General features: G+C 45.8%; 1 protein-coding gene across 3 annotated transcripts in view; it reads left to right on the top strand.

Annotated features, from left to right (window-relative positions):
* The window catches only part of PHKB (phosphorylase kinase regulatory subunit beta), a 421,697-nt gene that overhangs the window by 259,166 nt on the left and 143,854 nt on the right, over positions 1–18,677 (top strand). For all 3 annotated transcript variants that reach the window (XM_068260886.1, XM_068260887.1, XM_068260888.1), the window contains 2 exons: positions 3,821–3,878; positions 14,511–14,588. In XM_068260886.1, coding sequence (XP_068116987.1) covers positions 3,821–3,878; positions 14,511–14,588 — 136 coding nt within the window. The remainder of the gene's footprint in view (positions 1–3,820; positions 3,879–14,510; positions 14,589–18,677) is intronic.

Genomic DNA, 18,677 nt, shown 5'->3' with positions numbered 1-18,677 from the left:
ACCTCAAAGTCAAAACCTATGAAAATAGACCATTGTAGTGCTGAAACTCCCAGAAATCGCATTAGGCTGCTGAGCAGGGTGCTCAAAAAGTAAAAAATATGGGACTCAGATCTGAAAAACTATAAAGATTTTATACATACCTGGGGCTTCCTCCAGCCCCATCTGCTCGGATCGCTCCCACGCCACCGTCGTCCGCTGTCCACAGCTTTGGGAACCGGGACCTCGCACTTCCGTCAGTCGCGACCAGCTACGCAGGAGAAGTGCCCTCTCTACGCATCTCTCCAGCGGCTGCTGGAGAGATACACAAACGGCGCGCTTCTCTTACGTCAGACTGGCTCCGACTGGCGGAAGTAACAGGACCCGGTACCGAAGCTGCAGGCAGCGGAGGACGGCGGCGTGGGAGCGATCCGAGCAGATGGGGCTGGAGGAAGCCCCAGGTATGTATAAAATCTTTTTAATTTTACAGCTCCTGGTACACTTTAAAGTTGAACTAAACTCAGAACTTCCTCTCTTCTCTAAAAGAAATCTAAAAGAATGATAACCTTTTTGGAAAAAAATTGTCCATTACAATTTTTTGGAAATACTAAAAAAAATACTGAAACTTCACCTAGGATTGACTTTCCAGGGGGCACTGAAAGGGTTAAGCCTCAGTGTTTGTGTAGGAGAGATCTGGCAGGGATCCTGGAATAGTGTTCATAGCTAATGATCAGTCAGTTTGATCTGGCTAAATAAACAACAACACAGCAGCCATGACTTTCTAAGCAACTTGTATGCGGAATGAAGACTTTTTATTGTGTTCTGTTCAAGAGTTTGGGTCCACTTTAAATTCCTAGCTCCGCCTCCCACTTTTTAAAGTTGTACATTTTGATTAATAAGCAACGTAAAACGTTTTGTGCATTGCACAAGTGTGTGTTCTCCTGTAAATATATAGAGCATACCTGGCTGGTTGAATCCAGTACCTCCTTGTTGGCAGTATAGAGGTAGTTGCTTCCCCAGCACAGAGCAGATAGGAATTATAAACACAAGCATGAAGAAGGGCTTTCAAATAATAGTTTACTTAAAATGTTTTATATTAAGGTCGCTTTCACACTGGTGCGGTATTTTTACCGCACCCCACCCCGCCGGGCACTGAAAGTCAGAGGAGACTTTCGTACTACCACGGTACGGCGCAATGCGACGGAAGTGACGTTTTCACCGCGTCCCTGACGCAGGTCCAGAACTCCGTTACTGCGCGTCTTCTGCGGCGATCTGAGCTGGCCCGGAAGTCATGTTAGTCTATGGCAACACGGGGATTTTTAAAAATGTACTGCCACAAGCGCATGCGCCAAAGCATATTTTTATAATACGCTTCAATGCACCCAGACCAGGAAGTGATGGCAAGCGCGTGTCATTTCCTACTTGGCCCAATGCCAGAAGGGGAATACTGAATAGTAACTCGGTATTCCCCGGAGGCCTTTATCTGGCGGTGCGGAGGAAACGACGCATCGCATCGCTAACACTGGTTTACAGTGGCCTGAAGCTCTGGTTAGTAATTAAATATATTGGAATTATTCATTTCAGCTCTGTTTTAAAATACTGGTGACTTTAATTTACCACCTCAGGTCTGTTAGTCTTTAAGGCAGAGTTCCCCAACCCTGTCCTCAAGGCCCACCACCAGTGCATGTTTTGCAGGAAACCACAAACATGCACAGATGAGGTAATTAGTGTCTCAGCAGAGCTGATTATCTACCTCGGTGGATTTCCACAAAACATGCACTGTTGGTGAGCCTGAGGACAGGGTTGGGGAACATAAGGAATCTATAACATAAACCTGCTATGCTGATAGTAACCTATTAGGGCTGGTGCACACCGAGCGGCTTTTTGGGCGTTTTCAGATCCGCTTGCGGCTGCGGATCTGCTTGGTCAATGTATCTCAATGGGGTGGTGCACACCAGAGCGGCAGGCGTTTTGCAGAAACGAAAAATGCCTGGGTGAGGCATTTTTTGGATTGCGGGTGCGTTTCTGCCTCAATGTTAAGTATAGGAAAAACGCAAACCGCTCTGAAAAACGCCTGTTCAGAGCGGTTTTGCAGGCGTTTTTGTTACAGAAGCTGTTCAGTAACAGCTTTACTGTAACAATATATGAAATCTACTATACTGAAAACCGCAGCAGCAATCCGCAAAACGCTAGCAAAACGCCTCATAAAAATAAAAAAAAGCGTTTAAAAATCTGCTAGCATTTTGCGGATCTGCTAGCGGGTTTTGGTGTGCACCAGCCCTTAATGAATAGATCTGATACCCCAATTCCCCGGCCATTATAACATACAAGGTTAACAGACCAGTATAGCAATGCATTTTACTGACCACCAAATGTTAATGGCCTGTGTGCCTGTTTCCAGAACTCCTTCATATCTGCATGTTTGGGGGTGTTGTTGATGGCTTCCCCCATCTCAAGGGTGGCTTTTTTTCTCTGGCTGTTTATTGGTGGATGAGGGGAGTTGAAGGCGGCTCAGGCTCCTCCCTCTTCTCATGGAGCATATGTAAACAAAAAGTACATCTAGAGAGGGAGAAGAGAGACTCTCTGACCTGATCTTCCTGCAGCCGTGCCAGCTGGAATTTGGTATCAGGGAGCGTTGCAAAGGAGATGTCTACTGTACTTTTCAGACTACAATTGCTGGATCCAACTAACACAATTACATGTAATAATAGGCTGTTGAATTTTAGCCAGGAAAGTGGTTAAGTCCTGTGACTGCAGATATGCTTTAAAGCCGGCCTGAACTCAGAACTTCCCCTCTTCTCTAAAAGATACACAACAGCAAAATAACATTTAAAGAAAAACATTTCTTTGTTACAGCTGATACACATTCTACAATAAATCTGCAGTGTGACTACTTCCTGCTTTCATGGAAGCAGACATACTGTTAACATCCTGTGCTTTCAAATGAGCTTATCTGCCATGGCAGTCAGGTGACAGAGTTGAGGGATCAAATTACACCTAGTGATTAGACACAGATGAGGGGGGATTAGACAGGTTAAACTCTCTACATACATACAGCGTGCATTTCTCTGTTTTCGTTCTGTGCTGTGCAAGAGTGCAGGTCCATTTTAAAAGGCCACTATTGCGAAAAAAGTAGGCAGTTAAAATCTGTCAGAACCGACATGTTTTGGGCCAGTCTATCTCCTCATGGAGGATTCTCTTTGTTTTCAACAGCATTTCCTGAACGGATGCAAAGTCTGACAAAATAGTGTGCAAGTGATTAGGGAGGCTGGCTGTTCAGGAAATGCTGTTGAAAACAAATAAAACCCTGAGAATCCTCCATGAGGAGGTGGAGTGGCTCAAAACCTGTCTGTTCTGTCAGATTTGCAATGCTTACTTTTTTTGCGATCCGCTTGCCCGATTCTGTAATGGGAGTAAGTGATTGCGTCAGCTGATAATTAGTCCATCCCATCTGCGGGGTCCTTCCAGCTCCACACGATAATTGCGCCTCTTCCCTTCTCCCGCCGGTCGGAGTTTGCTGACTTTAGCGTGCAATTAGAAGTTAGCTTGGCGTTTAGTAGCGGCGGAATGACACTTCATCATTTTGCGGTTTTAATTTCACAGCTCGCTACGAGTGTACACAGCAAACTAAATGACTCCCCGTAACAATGCCGAGCCAGGAGTCATTACTTGACAAAATATTATCTTTTTAATGGTAGAATTAAAATAGCCTATTTGCCAGAGCATTGAGCACAGCGCCCCGGTTCTGTCCGCCCGCGGGAAATTTATGACTATTCAGCGCGAGCCAAACTGGCGGGTGACAAACTCGCTCTGTGTGCTTATTTGTCTTGTTTCTGTTTTCCAGCTCTTTGACGGAATCGAGTGCGAATTCCCCATTTTCTTCATCTACATGATCATCGATGGTAAGTTTTACTTTTACTCTCATTTAACCACTTCGCATCCAGACCTTGTTTCCCACTTATGGACCAGAGCAGTTTTGACAGTTTCGCTATGTCCCTATTTAATCAGAAATAACTTTATCCCTACTTATGACACCGAAATGAAATATATGTTGTGATTTTCAAGACAAACTGGGCTTTCATTGTATGCCATTTTTTCCCTTGAACATTTTTGTTTTCTATGAATTTTAATGGGAAAACAAGGAAAAAAATAGGAAAAACATTTATTTCTCAGTTTTACCAATTCTAGTTTAAAAATAAAAAGTGCTACTGCAGATAAAAAACACAAATATTGTTTGGCCATTCTTACCGCTTATCACAAAACTTAGATTATGTTCCAGTCACAATTTATGGTGAAGATATTTGATTCTGAAATAATGCTACAGAGTGTATTTTTCACTATGAACTGAGAAAAAAGTATTTTTAATAGTAAAAATCAATCTCATTAGCTCAGGAAACATATATTCCCGTTCACCAATTAGTGCTGCATCAGATAGTGCCAGAAATGTGCACAGGAGCAAGCCCAATCCTGCACAGCACTGCTTCTGCTACAAGACGTATATCTACTGACTGTGGCTTAGATGAAGTCACAGAGGACGTGGATAAAGTGGTTAAAGGAAACCCGAAGTGGGCATTTTTTATTTAAAAAACAAAACATGCTGCCTGGGCCAGGGACTAGCTGGGTCAGGTAGCGTCAATTATTGCCGCTCCTAAGTCGACAAAATGTTAAAAGAAACACGGCTGTGACTCCTTGGGTCACAATGCTGCAGCTCTGCCTCTGTGTGTCTCAACACAAAGCACAGAGCAGGGAGGTGAGGGGCGTGCCAGGAGGTAGACGAGGAGAGGTACAGCTGGCCAATGACAGCTGGGGAAAGGGGCGTTCCTAACACCATAGTTGGCATTGGCCGGTGTCCGGGCAATCCAGTGCTTCATCCCCCGTAACAGCGGTGAGGTAAATGTTTACCTACCGCGATCTTGCGCAGTAGCGGCTCTTTATTTGGGCTAATGCGGAAATAGCTGAGCCTGATCGTATTTGCTCTACTGCAATTTTTTTTGTTACAGGGTCTCTTTAAGTCACCTATTTTTTCACTGACCTGAGGAAGCGGGCAAGCACCCACGAAATGTGTTGTCAATGTTGCTTGAACAGCTTTATTTTTTAAACAGCTGATAGATTCAATTGCAGTGGTTATTAGTCACAGATGAGGGGGAATTAGGCTAAACTCTCTAAATACATACAAGGTGCATTTCTCTGTTCTCCTTCTGTCCTGTGCAAGAGTTCAGTCTTTTTTTTTTAATTTTATTTGCCACGCACACAATAAAAAAACCGCCTAGCATCCTGTTATCCGGAGTCTCTTCTGCACGGTGTGTTTGGTTGTTTACAGTGATCCGCGGCCGCCCCTGCCTCGCGTGTAACCCGCGACATTTCATGGCTCTCCGCGGCGTAATAACCCACAATAGCTCACCGTAGAGCCGTTCCCGCGCCGAGCGGCCCTTTTAAACGCATTATTCTGCCTATGAATTTAATTTGATAATGAGCTTGTTTGCAGGTCCTTATTTAGTTACAACACTGAATGATTATAAGATGTTAATATCGCACTCCATCTGCTCAGAGCACAGCTCACACCTCGCTTCTCAAATCATTATGTGTAAACAGCGTGGCCCCCCCTCGCCCCTCCCGCGCTACAAAGACACGACGCCCACATCAAGTGCGCCGCTCTTCCAACGTGTGCATTTTGAATGTCTTGTTACATACAAAGATAAGTGCCTTATTGTGGAGTAGAAACAGACTCTTTCTACATTGAAAAGCCATAAAGGCCGCCATCGACTAAGCAGTGCCGCGCTGCCGCTCCGCGCAAGGCCCCTGCGTGCCGGGGCAACCGCACATTCCTTATATATTTGTAGCAAATAAATATCTGTGCTGTGAAAGACATTGGCCTCAATTCACTAAGATTATCTCCTGTCTTTAATAACTCTTCTAGAGTTGTTACCATGGTGATAAGGCATGTAGTATTCAGGAAACATTTTACCTCAGGCAAACCTAAAGTTAACTCTTCTCTCTTTAAGTTAACTCTCCAATCCTTAAAATAACTCCAGAGTTAAAGACAGGCTGTTAATTAACTGCATGTGAAAATAACTACAGAGGAGGTAAATTAACTACAGAGGAGGTAAATTAACTACAGAGGAGGTAACTTAAAGGGATACTGTAGGGGGGTCGGGGGAAAATGAGCTGAACTTACCCGGGGCTTCTAATGGTCCCCCGCAGACATCCTGTGTTGGCGCAGCCACTCCCCAATGCTCCGGCCCCGCCTCCAGTTCACTTCTGGAATTTCTGACTTTAAAGTCAGAAAACCACTGCGCCTGTGTTGCCGTGTCCTCGCTCCCGCTGATGTCACCAGGAGTGTACTGCGCAGACACAGACCATACTGGGCCTGCGCTGTGCGCTCTTGATGACATCAGCGGGATCGAGGACACGGCAACGCAGGCGCAGTGGTTTTCTGACTTTAAAGTCAGAAATTCTAGAAGTGAACTGGAGGCGGGGCCGGAGCATCGGTGAGTGGCTGCGCCAACACAGGATGTCTGTGGGGGACCATTAGAAGCCCCAGGTAAGTTCAACTCATTTTCCCCTAACCCCCCTACAGTATCCCTTTAAGGAATGAAGAGATAAGATAACTCTCTTACTTGCCTTATTATCTCCAGCATGATCTTAGTGAATTGAGGCCTTTGTGCCCTGTCATTTTATTATAATTAGCTTGTTTGGGTTTTTTACATTTCAATCTTTAGCGAAGAATTTCCAAAACTGCCATTTAGGGCCGTTTCCGACTGGCGTTTGGGTTGGCGTCTTGCAGAAATGCATTTGGCGGATTTCATTGTTCTTCGACCCCCGCAGGTGGACATGGGAGTGCAGAATAGAAAAAGACTGGGTCTCGACCTGGATTTTAGGCCGATTGGCCAATTTTATTATGCAGAAACCACAGCGCAAATGCACAACGTTTCGACCTAGTGGTCTTTATCAAGTGTTTGATAAAGACCACTAGGTCGAAACTTTGTGCTTTTGCACTGTGGTTTCTGCATAATACAATTGGCCAATCGGCCTAAAATCCAGGTCGATACCCAGTCTTTTTCTATTCTGGACTGTTGTTACACCCTTGGTGAATACGAGTGTGGACTGGTTGACTCCCTGGTGCTGAACAAAAATTGTGGTTGCAGCATCAAGGTTTTCTCTATACCTTGGACATGGGAGTGCAGCGCTAAATGACCCTGGAGGCAGCCTGTTACCTGCAGGGACGGGAAAAGTAAGGATGCAAATGCTGCGTTGGCGCAAATGATAGTAAACGGCAGTTGACGTCGGTACCGGAGCTGCCCATTTGAATTGGCAGCACCTGATGAGTGAAGCAGCTGACAGTAAACTTCATGCAAGCATCTGTGCAAACCAGACCTTAAAGAGGAACTCCAGTGAAAATAATGTAATAAAAAAGTGCTTAGTTTTTACAATAATTATGTGTAAATGAATTAGTCAGTGTTTGCCCATAGTAAAATCTTTCCTCTCCCTGATTTACATTGTGACATTTATCACATGGTGACATTTTTACTGTTGGCAGGTGATGTCAGTGGAAGGAGATGCTGCTTGCTTTTTTGGCAGTAGAAAACAGCTGTACACAGCTGTTATTTCCCACAATGCAACAAGGCTCCCACAGTGTGATGTCAGAACCATGGTCATGACATCACATTGTGGGAGGGGTTTCACCACAATATCAGCCGTACAGAGCCCCCTGATGATCCATTTGTGAAAAGGAAAAGATTTCTCATGGGAAAGGGGGTATCAGCTACTGATTGGGATGAAGTTCAATTCTTGGTTACAGTTTCTCTTTAAGAAATCTAAGCACCTATTTATCAATGTGCATATAAAACAAACGTCCCACTAAAAGAGGTTCATAATTGGAGTGTGCTGTAGAGTGGAGGCAGCAGGGGGCGTAACTAGAAATCATGGGGCTCCCAGCAAAACCTTGATGTGGCCCTCTTAATGTGCACACCCCTTCCCTTGCCTCCCCATTGTGGACTCACACAACATGGGTGTCCATCATACAAGGGTCACCAAACAAGTGCGGTCATCAGGATCTTCACACCCATAACAAGTTTTGCGACAAAACACCTGATCTGAAGTATCAGAGGAAGGTAAAGGCTCATACACACATCCGACTTAATGCACAACCAACCACACAACATGACCAACCACACAACATGACCAACCACACAACATGACCAACCACACAACATGACCAACCACACAACATGACCAACCACACAACATGACCAACCTCACAACATGACCAACCTCACAACATGACCAACCTCACAACATGACCAACCTCACAACATGACCAACCACACAACATGACCAACCACACAACATGACCAACCTCACAACATGACCGACCTCACAACATGACCAACCACACAACATGACCAACCACACAACATGACCAACCTCACAACATGACCAACCACACAACATGACCAACCTCACAACATGACCAACCTCACAACATGACCAACCTCACAACATGACCAACCACACAACATGACCAACCACACACAACATGACCAACCACACAACACGACCAACCACACAACATGACCAACCACACAACATGACCAACCTCACAACATGACCAACCTCACAACATGACCAACCACACAACATGGCCAGCCTCACAACATGACCAACCTGACCAACCACACAACATGACCAACCTCACAACATGACCAACCTCACAACATGACCAACCACACAACATGACCAACCACACAACATGACCAACCGCACAACATGACCAACCACACAACATGACCAACCACACAACATGACCAACCGCACAACATGACCAACCGCACAACATGACCAACCGCACAACATGACCAACCGCACAACATGACCAACCTCACAACAAGTTATTTGCCTGACAAGTACGTACACACACGCCAACCAACTAAACAACCAACCAACTCACCTAAATACATGCATTACCGAAGGGCAAAGGTTGCCCAAGGATAGTCGAACACATGTCGGCTGCCCATCAAAACAATCCAAATCTTTTGTCGTTTGCATGCATTGATGTCTGCAATACCCCTCGTAGAGGTGGTGACAGAAAGAAATTACTGCTTAGGCAAGAAGCACACTGGATCTTGCGCACTGATGCGATGGGTGTGCTCGGTCTAAATGACTATGTGGACCTTGCATGCTTCTTGGATCCTTAGGTTCTTGGATCTTGAGGATCTTCTTCCCTTTTACCTATATATATGGGCCCCTATGGCCACTCTTTGTTGCCCAGGCATTTACATCATGGCATTTTTTTCTATCTAACGATTTTTTAATTTCATGTAACTGTTAAGCCATTTATTCTCTTTTTTATATGGCTTTTTTACAGTTGATTCACGTATGAGTTTTTAATAATGTTATATAACAAATAACTGAAAATGTCGAAATTTCAATGTTATGATCCCATGATGCAATTTGTCCTCTCTCCTATCTACATCATGTCTGTCTGGGATTATGACATCCCACCTCTCCCTCGGGTCATCTTTTTAGTGTACCATGCACACTTTTTTTTCTTTCCCTCTCTTTTTTTCTTCTTTTCCCTTTCACTTCACTGTCACCCCCTCTTCACTCCTCTTGTCCTTCTATCCACACCTTTGGTACACCCCAGCCTTATCTCCACCCATCTCCCTTCAGTTTTTGCTCCATGCTCACTCACCGCCCCAATGCTGCATTATATAGATAGGCTAATGAGCCTAAGAGTGCGAGAATCACTCCCACTCTCAATGACCAGCATAAGTGGCCGCCCGATTTTTACTGGTTGCGACCGCTGGCTTGGTCACTTGTTGCTCGGCGCCAGATTTGGTCCTGCTGCGGCTTGTCACGCTTACCCTGCCCCTCTGTTTACATGGGCGGGGGCGGCTTGATTCGCCGTAGTGGCCAGCGTCCCGTTGCTAGGCAACTGCAGCCAACACGTATGGCTTTGGCGACTGGCCGTTCAGCTATTGGCCGCTGCCCGCAACGTCACTCCGACGTGCGCGCGCGGCCGGTCCCTGGCAGCTGGTCGCCTTCCAGCTCTATTCCTATTGGAGCCGGAGCACTGGACCAATCACTTAGGAGAGGGCGGACCCTTTCAGCGCAACGGAAGTACGTCCTTACACGGACGCATACTTAGTTCCGCTGTTGTTCCACACACTTAGTGCACACCTCAGATGAAGCTCGGCAACCGCCTTGAGAAACGGTCGTAAGGACCGTGCACCCTCTGGCGCCCACACCAGTCACCTCCAATGCACCCAGGTACAGCACAGACGTATCAGTGATGTCCATGTTTTTTGATGTTTAGCATCTCACATGCAATCGCACTTGAATGTTGTTTTTGCCACAGCACGTCTTTTCTGCAACGCTGTACTAATAAACCATTTACTATAGTGCCGGACATTTCCTGTCTCTCCATACTTTAAATACAATGCATGCAAGCTAAATGACAAACTTCACAACATGTCCCCATTCAAAAACAATAAAGTTGTTCAAAAGACTTGTACACGCGTTCCAACCTGCCTGATAGCTGGTCAGATTGATCCACCGGTTGGATTTAGCAAACAACCAGTTGTTAGTTGGTCATCTGGTAGTTTGTCAGCTGTACACACGCCCAACTTATCTTCCAACAGACAAGTTTTGAAGATAGTTGGACAGATTGTTTGTAGGTGTGAATGAGCCTTAAAGAGGAACTCCAGCCTAAACAAACATACTGTCATTAAGTTACATTAGTTATGTTAATTAGAATATAGTTAATATAATCTCTTACCCATCCTGTTTTAAAAGAACAGGCAAATGTTTGATTTCATGATGGCAGCCATCTTTTTGGTTGAAAGGAGGTGACGGGGAGCATGAGACACAGTTCCAACTGTCCTGTGTCCTGAGCACCTCTCCCAGTTGCTAGGCAACGTGAATAACAACATAGAAAATCCCATCATGCTCTGCACAGCATCAGGGGAAAAAAGCCCGGGCCTTTTTTCTTTGATGGGTGGAGCTTAGCTAAAAATGCAGCTAAAAATGATGCTTTAGTAAGAAAAACAAAGTTCTGATGCTGTTAAACTGTTAAAGAAACACCAAGTGTTTTCAGTGCTGCTGAGTAGATTTTTATTCCGGAGGTTCACTTTAAGGTTAGTAGTTGGGCTCTCCCACACCTCTGAGCCCTCCTGCAGTTGCCATGACTGCTTCCCCCTAGTTACGCCCCTGGATGGCAGGCATTACTTACTTTCGGGGGGCTTCTCTCTAGCCCCCTGTCTTTATGCTGGCATTCTTCTACTCCAGGCCGGCCCGCTGCCGCAAGTTTGAACTACCCATGGCGGTGTTGTGCACCCCCAGCCACCGCAATGCATGCTGAGAGATTTAGTCTTTCGATGTAGTACATCTCCTGGCCCATCGGAGTACTTCATCTCCTGGCATGTATCATGGTGTTCAAGGGCACGTGAAACCACCATAAGAACCTCTCCTGGTGGTTTATTTTATATATGTACAGTGGCTGACAAAAGTATTCGGCCCCCTTGAAGTTTTCCACATTTTGTCACATTACTGCCACAAACATGAATCAATTTTATTGGAATTCCACATGAAAGACCAATACAAAGTGGTGTACATGTGAGAAGTGGATCGAAAATCATACATTATTCCAAACATTTTTTACAAATAAATAACTGCAAAGTGGGTTGTGCGTAATTATTCGGCCCCCTGAGTCAATACTTTGTAGAACCACCTTTTGCTGCAATTACAGCTGCCAGTCTTTTAGGGTATGTCTCTACCAGCTTTGCACATCTAGAGACTGAAATCCTTGCCCATTCTTCTTTGCAAAACAGCTCCAGCTCAGTCAGATTAGATGGACAGCGTTTGTGAACAGCAGTTTTCAGATCTTGTCACAGATTCTCGATTGGATTTAGATCTGGACTTTGACTGGGCCATTCTAACACATGAATATGTTTTGTTTTAAACCATTCCATTGTTGCCCTGGCTTTATGTTTAGGGTCGTTGTCCTGCTGGAAGGTGAACTTCCGCCCCAGTCTCAAGTATTTTGCAGACTCCAAAAGGTTTTCTTCCAAGATTGCCCTGTATTTGGCTCCATCCATCTTCCCATCAACTCTGACCAGCTTCCCTGTCCCTGCTGAAGAGAAGCACCTCCAGAGCATGATGCTGCCAGCACTATATTTGACAGTGGGGATGGTGTGTTCAGAGTGATGTGTAGTGTTAGTTTTCCGCCACACATAGCGCTTTGCATTTTGACCAAAAAGTTCCATTTTGGTCTCATTTGACCAGAGCACCTTCTTCCACATGTTTGCTGTGTCCTCCACATGGCTTGTGGCAAACTGCAAACGGGACTACTTATGCTTTTCTGTTAACAAGGGCTTTCTTCTTGCCACTCTTCCATAAAAGCCAACTTTGTACAGTGCATGACTAATAGTTGTCCTATGGACAGATTCCCCCACCTGAGCTGTAGACTTGTGCGGTTCATCCAGAGTCACCATGGGCCTCTTGACTGCATTTCTGATCATCGCTTTCCTTGTTCGGCCTGTGAGTTTAGGTAGTCAGCCTTGTCTTGGTAGGTTTACAGTTGTGCCATACTTCTTCCGTTTCTGAATGATCACTTGAACAGTGCTTCGTGGGATGTTCAAGGCTTTGGAAATCTTTTTGTAACCTAAGCCTGCTTTAACCTGCCTGGCGTTCTATTAAGATCGCAAGGCAGGCTGCGGGAGGATTTTTTTTTAATAAAAAAAAAACTATTTCATGCAGCCAACTGAAAGTTGGCTGCATGAAAGCCCACTAGAGGGCGCTCCGGAGGCGTTCTTCCGATCGCCTCCGGCGCCCAGAATAAACAAGGAAGGCCGCAATGAGCGGCCTTCCTTGTTTTGCTTACATCGTCGCCATAGCGACGAGCGGAGTGACGTCAGCAGACGTCCTGACGTCAGCCGCCTCCGATCCAGCCCTTAGCACTGGCCGGAACTTTTTGTTCCGGCTACGCTGGGCTCAGGCGGCTGGGGGGACCCTCTTTCGCCGCTGCTCGCGGCGGATCGCCGCAGAGCGGCGGCGATCAGGCAGCACACGCGGCTGGCAAAGTGCCGGCTGCGTGTGCTGCTTTTTATTTGAGCCAAATCGGCCCAGCAGGGCCTGAGCGGCAGGCTCCGGCGGTACTGGACGAGCTGAGCTCGTCCAGACCGCCCAGCAGGTTAAATTTCTCAATAACTTTATCCCTGACCTGTCTGGTATGTTCTTTGGACTTCATGGTGTTGTCGCTCCCAATATTCTCTTAGACAACCTCTGATGCTGTCACAGAGCAGCTGTATTTGTACCGACATTAGATTACACACAAGTGTACTCTATTTAGTCATTAGCACTCATCATGCAATGTCTATGGGCAACTTAGTGCACTCAGACCAAAGGGGACTGAATAATTACGCACACCCCACTTTGCAGTTATTTATTTGTAAAAAATGTTTGGAATCCTGTATGATTTTTGATCCACTTCTTACATGTACACCACTTTGTATTGGTCTTTCACGTGGAATTCGAATAAAATTGATTCATGTTTGTGGCAGTAATGTGACAAAATGTGGAAAACTTCAAGGGGGCCGAATAATTTTGCAAGCCACTGTATAGATAGATGGATGGATGGATGGATGGATGGATAAATAGCTGCTTGGATTCCTTTAAAGAGATTCTGAACTGAAAATAAAAAGTCAAAATAACCATAGACAGGTCATACTTCCCGTGTAGTCTACTACTCAATCTCTTTCTCCTCGCCTGCGTCCCATTTGTCCACTGTGATCAGTGGAATTCTCCATCCTCCATTTTAAAAATGGCCATTACCCCATAACAGCTTCCTGGTCAGCACACTGTTAAACTGTAATATCACTCACTTGAGCTATAGGGAAACATGGACATTACCTTGCACATTCAGTTGTAACTAACCGCTGCTGATATATAACTGGCAGCAACTGGTATATTTCAGTTCTGACAAAATATAGTCAGAACTGGAAGGGATCACTGTAAGAAGAATATAGTGAGCCTCTGAGAGGAACTGACGGTGAGGTCAGTATGTAATACTCATTTGCAGCTACGTCATGTGTTTATTTTAAATAATTTTCCACGCTTCAGGGTCCCTTTAAGCTCCAGTTGCCATGTTTGCAACCATAGCAACCATATACTCTGTTTGCAGTACTGTTGCTATGAGACTGTCCAGAGGCTCACACCTTGCTGCAGGGGCAATAGACACAGAGCAGGAGCATTTATGTTCACACCTACACTAATCTTTTGGGGGGATGTAAAATTTTACACTTCTGTTCTCCATTCTACTTCTTGGTGGTTTTTGTTTGACCCAATTCCAAGCTGCTGCAATTCTCAGCATCTCTGTTTTTTTTTTTTCCCCAATATATAGAGCTGAACTTAAAAATGTTGAATTTTCCTAAGCAAAAGTCGACTTCCCTGTTACGTGTTCAGCTGTCCATACACTGATCGAGTTATGAGCGGCTGATTTTAGAGAAATCTAACAGGTTGATATTTTCTCTCCCTAGGAGTCTTCAGAGGGAACTCGCAGCAAGTGAAGGAGTATGAAGCTCTACTGGATCCCATACTTTTCCAGGCGTTCGATGGTAAGTTTTTCCCATACGAATGTCTTGTTGGCGCAACTACTTTCACATATACTGAGCTGATTGTCAAAGTGTTAGCGTGAAGTGTGTGTCTGGGTTAGTGGAAGGGCTGAGGTATGTGTTAGGATGAGTGTCAGCAGCAGTTTTTAACTTTAGATTAGATATGGTTCACTGTTGAACATGCTTCACTGTTGGGCTAGTTTTTAGGTTTTTAACATTTGATTAACCACTTGATGACCCACCCTTTACCCCCCCTTAAGGACCAGCGCTGGTTTGATTGATCTGTGCTGGGTGGGCTCTGCAGCCCCCAGCACAGATCAGGGTGCAGGCAGGGAGATCAGATTGCCCCCCTTTTTTCCCCCCTATGGGGATGATGTGCTGGGGGGGTCTGATCTCTCCTGCCTGCTGTGGGTGGCGGGGGGGGCACCTCAAAGCCCCCCTCCGCGGCGAAATTCCCCCTCCCTCTCCTACCTGCTGCCTCCCCCTGGTGTTCCGGGCTGCACAGGACGCTATCCGTCCTGTGCAGCCAGTGACAGGATGTGGTCTGTCACATGGCGGCGATCCCCGGCCGCTGATTGGCCGGGGATCGCCGATCTGCCTTACGGCGCTGCTGCGCAGCAGCGCCGTACAAATGTAAACAAAGCGGATTATTTCCGCTTGTGTTTACATCTAGCCTGCGAGCCGCCATCGGCGGCCCGCAGGCTATTCACGGAGCCCCCCGCCGTGATTTGACAGGAAGCAGCCGCTCGTACGAGCGGCTGCTTCCTGATTAATTAGGCTGCAGCTGGCGACGCAGTACTGCGTCGCTGGTCCTGCAGCTGCCACTTTGCCGACGCACGTTATGAGTGTGCGGTCGGCAAGTGGTTAAATATTTTTCACTGTTTGAATATGCTTCACTATTTGATATGCTTCACTGTTAGATTAGTGGTCAGGTCTCTCCCGTGGTGGCCGTCATGGTCGTGGGAGAGTCTATTAGGGATAATTTGTGCACAACTTATGCTGAAGCTTACGCCCTCCTTTTATTGTACCTGTTTTGAATGCAAGGTGTGTAATCTGCCCGTTATCCGAGCTCTGTATACCTGTACAGGTAGTCAATCAGATGCAGCGTCTGTTTGGAGGTGCTGCCATTACCTTCTGCTGTACAAAGGGTTAGTGTAAGGACTGAGATGAATGTCAGGGTTAGTGTAAGGACTGAGATGAATGTCAGGGTTAGTGTAAGGACTGAGATGAATGTCAGGGTTAGTGTAAGGACTGAGATGAAGGTCTAGGTTACTGTAAGGACTGAGATGTGTGATGAGGTTAGTGTATATATATATATATATATATATATATATATATATATATATATATATATATATATATATATATATATATATATATATATATATAATAGACTGGGGTGTGTGTCAGGGTTAGTGTATAGGCTGAAGTGAATGTCCTGGTGAGTTTCGGGGACAGTGAAAAGGGTTAGTGTGAAGACTGAGGTGTGTGTCAGGATTAGAGAAGGGCTGTGGTATGTTTTGGGGTGATTGTGGGTGGCAGTGTAAAGGCTGAGGTTTGGGTCTGGCTAAGTGTAAGCACTTAGGTCAGTGTCAGGTTTAGCGTAAGGGCTGAGGTATGTGTTGTGGTGAGTGGGGGGGTCCATGTAAGAGTTGAGAAGAGTGTTGAGGTTGGTGTGAGGGCCAAGGTGAGTGTCAGGGTTAGTGTAAAGGATGAGGTTAGTGTCAGGGTTAGTGTAAAGGCTGAGGTGTGGGTCTGGCTAAGTGTAAGGACTTAGGTGAGTGTCAGGTTTAGCGTAAGGGCAGAGGTATGTGTTGGGGTGAGTGGGGGGTCCATGTAAGAGTTGAGAAGAGTGTTGAGGTTGGTGTGAGGGCCAAGGTGAGTGTCACGGTTAGTGTAAAGGCTGAGGTTAGTGTCAGGGTTAGTGTAAAGGCTGAGGTGTGGGTTAGTGTAAGGACTGAGGTAAATGTCAGGGTTAGTGTAAGGACTGAGGTTAGTGTGAGGGCTGAGGTGTGTGTCTGAGATAGAGGGCTGAGGTATGTGTTAGGGTGAGTGTTGGGGTTAGTGTAAGGACTGAGGTTAGTGTCAGGGTTAGTGTAAAGGCTGAGGTTAGTGTCAGGGTTAGTGTAAGGACTGAGGTTAGTGTCTGGGTTAGTGTGAGGGCTGAGGTGTGTGTCTGAGCTAGAGGGCTGAGGTATGTGTTAGGGTGAGTGTTGGGGTTAGTGTAAGGACTGAGGTTAGTGTCAGGGTTAGTGTAAAGGCTGAGGTTAGTGTCAGGGTTAGTGTAAGGACTGAGGTTAGTGTCTGGGTTAGTGTGAGGGCTGAGGTGTGTCTGAGCTAGAGGGCTGAGGTATGTGTTAGGGTGAGTGTTGGGGTTAGTGTAAGGGATGAGATAAACAGTGTGTGAAACACAGATGGACCTAGCAGTTCCTTCTCTTTACAAGAGCTCCTTCAGAGTTGTGAGAAAGTGATTTGATTTGCTCGTTCCAATCGGTGTATAATTTGCACGTAATCTAAAAAAAAAAAAAAACATTTCAATTGACTATCCAAAGAGATTAGTTAGAAGGGGGGAGGGGGGGGAGGGATTAGTTTAAAGCAGACCAGGAGTCAGGACTTCCTCTCTGCTCTTAAAGATAAGCAACTGAATAATAACCTTTAAAGAAAAACAGCTGATACAAATCCTACAATAAATGTGCAGTGTGTCTACTTCCTGCTTTCATGGAAGCGGACATATTGTTAACATCCTGCGCTTTCAAATTAGCCTCCCTGCCATGGCAGTCAGCTAACACCACTGAGGGATCAAATTACAACTTGTGATTAGACACAGATGAGGGGAAATTAAACAGGCTAAACTCTCTAAATACATACAGGGTGCATTTCTCAGTGTTCCTTCTGTCCTGTGCAAGAGTTCAGGTTCATTTAAAGGGGAACTCCAGTGAAACTAACGTAATGAACAAAAGTGCTTAAATTTTACAATAATTATGTATAAATAATCGAGTCAGTGTTTGTGCGTTGTAAAATTTTTCCTCCCCCTGATTTACATTCTGACATTTATCACATGGTGAGATTTTTACTGCTGGCAGGTGATGTCACTGGGAGGAGATGCTGCTTGCTTTTTTTTTGGCAGTTTGAAACAGCTGTTATTTCCCAGAATGCAACAACAGTGAGATGTCAGCAGCATGGTCCTGACATCACACTGTGGGAGGGGTTTCAGCACAATATCAGCCATACAGCGCCCCCTGATGATCCGTTTGAGAAAAGATAAACATTTCTCATGGGAAAGGGGGTATCAGCTACTGATTGGGATGAAGTTCAATCCTTGATCACAGTTTCTCTTTAAGCTGAAGAGTTTTGGGCTTGGCATAGGTTATGCAATACTGTATTATGTGATGATTGAAGTTGGATCTACAGTATATTGCCTGTTGAACGATAAAGGGGGAGAGGGGGGAACAGGGAGAAACTATAACTGTGCCTTACATCACATGGTACAAACTTCCCCATGGCGATATTCTAATGTCGATATTACATCAGACTGTTTCCTGATCTGTTTTCCGTATTTCCCGGAGTACACATTGCATTATGTATGTTTCCCCCAGCAGGCCGCGCACTGCGTTTCGTTCCTAACAAGGGACGTATAGATTGTCGTGTTTTTCTGAATACACGCTGGGAAACCGCAGCATCCGCGATGCTAATTTAAATGTTTGAGATTGGAAGTGTTGTTACGCCGCACTCTCCATGGCGAGGGGCTACTGCGATGGAGAGAAGAGTCGCCACGCAGAAAGCGCTGATTATAAATGGGAAAATTAGCTTTGTGAAGGTGCTGGTGGCTGCTCGGATCAGGCTACCCCCCCCCCCCCCCCCCCACCGCGCGCCTCTGAGGAGAATGAATAAGCTGGGTGCCGCCTGGCTCGGAACGCACGCGGCAGCTCTATTACGGCGAATGCTGCGCAGCCGGCCTTAGCGAGGCTGAACAGGCTGTAGGATGTTCCGCTGTGTTCACATAGATGTGATAGATGTGGCGTCCGCCATGTGTGAAAGTCGAGTCTCTTCTCCAACATAAAAAAAAGAAATAGGCAGACTTTCTCAGCGAAT

Source organism: Hyperolius riggenbachi, chromosome 11 (genome assembly GCF_040937935.1).
Source record: "Hyperolius riggenbachi isolate aHypRig1 chromosome 11, aHypRig1.pri, whole genome shotgun sequence".
In the NCBI taxonomy this organism is placed as follows: domain Eukaryota; kingdom Metazoa; phylum Chordata; class Amphibia; order Anura; family Hyperoliidae; genus Hyperolius; species Hyperolius riggenbachi.
This window is presented reverse-complemented; position numbering and strand designations above follow the sequence as displayed.